This window comes from Rhodamnia argentea, unplaced genomic scaffold (assembly GCF_020921035.1).
Source record: "Rhodamnia argentea isolate NSW1041297 unplaced genomic scaffold, ASM2092103v1 Rarg_v2.18, whole genome shotgun sequence".
Lineage (NCBI taxonomy): Eukaryota > Viridiplantae > Streptophyta > Magnoliopsida > Myrtales > Myrtaceae > Rhodamnia > Rhodamnia argentea.
Window position 1 is genome coordinate 162,501 of NW_025955867.1, and position 4,321 is coordinate 166,821.

At 45.5% G+C, this 4,321-nt stretch overlaps 3 protein-coding genes across 3 annotated transcripts in view; 1 reads left to right on the forward strand and 2 right to left on the reverse strand.

Moving 5' to 3' along the window:
* LOC125313368 (uncharacterized mitochondrial protein AtMg00530) overlaps positions 1–2,154 on the reverse strand; it is a 3,372-nt gene extending 1,218 nt beyond the window's left edge. Inside the window, 1 exon segment of the mRNA XM_048273141.1 lies at positions 2,053–2,154. Coding sequence (XP_048129098.1) covers positions 2,053–2,154 — 102 coding nt within the window.
* A 739-nt stretch (positions 2,155–2,893) lies between these two features.
* Positions 2,894–3,111, reverse strand: LOC115733403. The gene is given in 2 exon segments (XM_030664058.2): positions 2,894–2,988; positions 2,991–3,111. Coding segments are annotated over 2 exon segments (216 nt in total).
* Positions 3,112–3,455: 344 nt separating this feature from the next.
* On the forward strand, positions 3,456–4,095 carry LOC125313366 (cytochrome c biogenesis CcmF N-terminal-like mitochondrial protein 2). Its single transcript, XM_048273139.1, is given in 3 exon segments — positions 3,456–3,514; positions 3,621–3,654; positions 3,656–4,095. Coding segments are annotated over 3 exon segments (465 nt in total). The 3' UTR covers positions 4,028–4,095.
* Positions 4,096–4,321: the final 226 nt, after the last annotated feature.

The window sequence follows — 4,321 nt, forward strand, 5'->3', positions numbered from 1 at the left end:
TGCGCCTAAGTAGTTGAAGGGGCCAAGTTGCATAATCGTTTTGGCTTATTATACTTCGCTTGCTTGCGCGACCGCCACTCCACTCCTCTTTGCTTTCAAAAGAAAATATTACTTCGCTACCTTTCTCTGAGCTCCTAGGCAACAGATTCTACTCCCTAAGAAGAGTCATTAAGAGAGAGGGATTCTTTTTGATAATTCATGGAATGATCTATGATTTCATTGATAGAGAAAATGAGACAAGAGTGACTCACTCTATTTCTAGTATACAAGAAACAGGAGGCCAAAGACTGAGAACCAATGTGGGACTACTACAAACACTACTACTAGAAACTAACACTATATACAATATACATTAACATCCCACCTCAAACTTAAGATGGTAATTTTGAGACCAACTTGAGTTTGGAAGCTAAGTCACTGAAACGCCCAGGTGGATGTGCTTTAGTGAAAATATCAGCTAGTTGATCCGCAGAGGAGATGGAAAGAAGATTGATAGTACCACTATGGATATGCTGACGAATAAAATGACAGTCAGTCTCAATGTGTTTGGTGCCCTCATGAAACACAGAATTGTGGGCTATCTGAATAGCACTGCGATTCTCACAAAAGAGCGGAGTAGCACCATAATGGGTAATTCCTAGATCCGTGAGTAAGCACCTTAGCCAAAGAAGTGAAGAAGTAGTTTAAGCAATGGCTCGGTATTCTGCTTATGTACTTGATCGGGACACTACGCTTTGTTTCTTACTGCGCCAAGAGATAGGTGAGTCACCTAAAAAAAAAAGTAAGCAGTTGTAGAGCGACGATCAGTGGGATCTCAAGCCCAGTCTGCATCGGAATCGACCTCTGAATTGATTTACCTAGTAGCGACACGAACAGTCCTTTCCAACTCGAGAGAAGTAGGATTCAAGGTGTAGTGTCTTTTACATAAGAATAGTCCGAGTTGTTTCAAGGTAGTGAGTGGTCAATTTAGAGCAAAGAAAACTAGCCAGCAAGCTAGCGAAGCTAACTAGCAAGGAAAAAAACAATGCCTTGGCGCGCTAGAAGCATCCGTTGATTGCCTTGCCAAAGATAGCAGTTTAGTTAGCGTGTCCAGGTCCGGTATCGACACATCGGATCTCACTTTATTCCCTGCGTTACTAGTGTGATTACCGAGCACAGGATAAGATCAAGGAATCAATCGGCTAACAACAATAAAAAGAAAGACATGATGATTCCTAAACCTGAACAGCAGTTCTTGACGGCAAGGTCAAAGATCAATTCCATCTTCAACATTTCAATTCTTTTTGTGTTCAGTCATAAGCCCAGCCCTTTTCTTTTGAAGCTTGTTTCCTCCTCCCTTTGTTCGTAACGTTGGGATTCAATAATCACATAGACGGGAAGCTTTGTTTGATGCTCGCTCTTCTTTATCATTTTTCTTTCCTTGCTTGAATGCTTTCGAATCAAAGAAAGAAAAAAAAATAGCGTAGTCTAAGATCCTAGTCTAGATCCTTTCATGATTGCTTTTCAAAGTCAGATACGACCGGAAGTCTACTCCTATCAGTGAATACCGGTTTTATACATCCCCCTTTTTTTATTATCTATGTTTGTTAGCTATAGTCACAAGTTGGGCTATACGATGGCTTCACTTCTTAATCTGAATCGCCCGGACGTTTGGAGATGGGAGACTGATCAAGTTGTAGGATTGGGTACCCGTGCAATGGCAATGCTTTGGTCTGAAGGTCTCTCACTGGAAGGATCGAAAGGCATACGAAAAAATGGTGGGGCAGATAGATCAAGCTTTCTATGGGGCACTCATCTCCTCTAAAAGAGATGTTGATGACTCCGAGATGGACGACCGGATCGGCAGCGGGGTCCGTGGGCTGGCAACACGGCCGGTTTAGAGAGGATCTCAAGCAACACGAGCGCTGCGCGCTCACGTGAAGCAAGGCAACATTGCATGCTGCTTTTCACGCGCGAGAACAGAGATCAAAACGTTGACGAACCAAGGAGTTCACCGTTGAGAGCCTTGCGGGACTGGTGGACCGGTAACCGTTTAGCTGAGATCCTTTCTACCGCGCTAGGAGCTTGGATGCCCCTACTCCCAACAAGTTGCTGCTGGTCGTGATCGTGGAACTCTCGCTCGAGAAGGTTGTAAGCTGGTCCTTCTTTGGTCATAAGGAGTTTTTTTCTTCTTAGGTCAGGGGCGGCCGGCCGGCCATAGGTTCGAATCCTGCCACCTTTCTTGTGGATCATCCTGTGGTTACCGGATGATGGGAATAACAAAGCAGAAATTTGGAAATGAGCACGAAATGTCAATATATGAATTGTTTCATTATTCGTTATTTCCGGGTCTTTTCGTTGCATTCACTTACAACAAGAAAGAACCACCAGCGTTTGGTGCAGCACCTGCATTTTGGTGCATTCTTCTCTCTTTCCTTGGTCTTTCGTTCCGTCATATTCCTAATAACAACTCCAATTACAACGTATTAACCGCTAATGCACCTTTCTTTTATCAAATCTCAGGGACATGGTCTAATCATGAGGGTAGTATTTTATCATGGTGTCGGATCCCAAGTTTTTATGGATTCCTTCTTTGTTACCGGGGTCGACTCCAAAGCCATAATGTCTCAAAACGAGGAGGCCATAGAGAAACTATTTTTTATTCCTTTGTCTTGAATTTCGTGAAGAACTCCATTCTATCTCTCCCTCGTTACGAACAAAAAAGTAGGGCTGCGCCCCAGTTGTACACTCCTTTCGTTCTACGAACCCTTGTTGATTCTGAACTTCGTTCGCGAAGGAACCGGACTTTTGACGGGTCAGCCCTTTTTTATGCGCCGTTTTACCCTGAAAGGAAAATGAGCTTTGCTCCTCTGGGCGCTAGGCGCTCCCGTGGTTCGCGAGAAGGAAAAAGGACTCATCCTTTGTTGCATCTGGCACGAGATGATCAAGAGAGAGCTTCGTCTATCGATGAACAGCGGATTGACGGAGCTCTTGGCATTGCTTTGTTTTCTCTCCTTTCCTATCAGTGAGTTCCGATCCTTTTGTTCGAAATTTCTTCGTTCGTACCGAACCGCTTGCAGAATCAAATCCTGTTCCACAAGATCCTATATCAGCTATACATCCGCCTTGCATTTATGCCGGAGACGTCGCCAGTGCTATGGGCTTTGGCTTATGTAGATCAAAAATGATGAATGGGATTGTGGCACTCCACTCGCCGCCAATGCGGAAGGATGCCGCCGAAAAGAATGGAAGGCTGCTTCGCTCTGCTGGATGCGTCGGATCCCGTATAACAAGCGAGCTTTTTACCCTCAAATTCAAAGATGTGGGCGCAAAATGCTATTATGCTCTATTGTTGCGTAGCAATAGAAATAGAAGCCCGCTCATGCTGCTTCGGCGGCGCTTTTTCGCCTTCTCTTCGCTCTGGACAGGAGCGCTAGTGGACACGGGGAGGGAGCAGGCGAAGCGTGTCGTTCGTAATGGAAAGAAAGATACCGCTACTTCGCCTCTTTCTTGGACCGCCGGCGCGAACACAGTGGTCTCTGACCAGGACCAGGAACCAATTCGAATTTGGATCTTGACATGTCGGTGGTTTTTAACCGTAGGCATCTTGCCAGGAAGTTGGTGGGCTCATCATGAATTAGGTCGGGGTGGCTGGTGGTTTCGGGATCCCGTAGAAAATGCTTCTTTTATGCCTCGGGTATTAGCCACAGCTCGTATTCATTCAGTAATTCTACCCCTTCTTCATTCTTGGACCTCGTTTCTTAATATTGTGACTTTTCTATGCTGTGTCTTAGGAACCTTTTCAATACGGTCCGGATTGCTAGCTTCCGTTCATAGTTTTGCTACAGATGATACACGAGGAATCTTTTTATGGCGGTTCTTCCTTCTAATGACCGGCATATCTATGATTCTTTGCTCCCAGATGAAGCAGCAGGCATCGGTCCGTAGAACCTATAAAAAAGAGATGGTTGTGACGCGAAGTACTCTTGTGCACCTACGTCACTCGGCTCGCGCGCAACCCCGCCCCCTTAGGTTATGGAAGAATTGAACTTCTTGCTGGGCTGGTTATTCAGAGCCAGCAATTGGCTGCCAGATTTCGTCCCGCAACTAGAAGAAGATCGCTTCGGGGGTCACTATGGCGCGGCTGAATGTAGAGCAGTCCGCCCCTACAGCCTTTGATCAGTAGATTATTTAGAACTTCGGAAGATGGTCAAGGCTCTGACAAGACCAAGCCACTGCACTAGATGCGCATGTAGTCGTAGTAGTCGGCCCAGAATGCCTCTGTTCTATAAAAAAAAGACTACTTTGCATGAATGGGGAATTACGTTCGTTCTTTGATCTG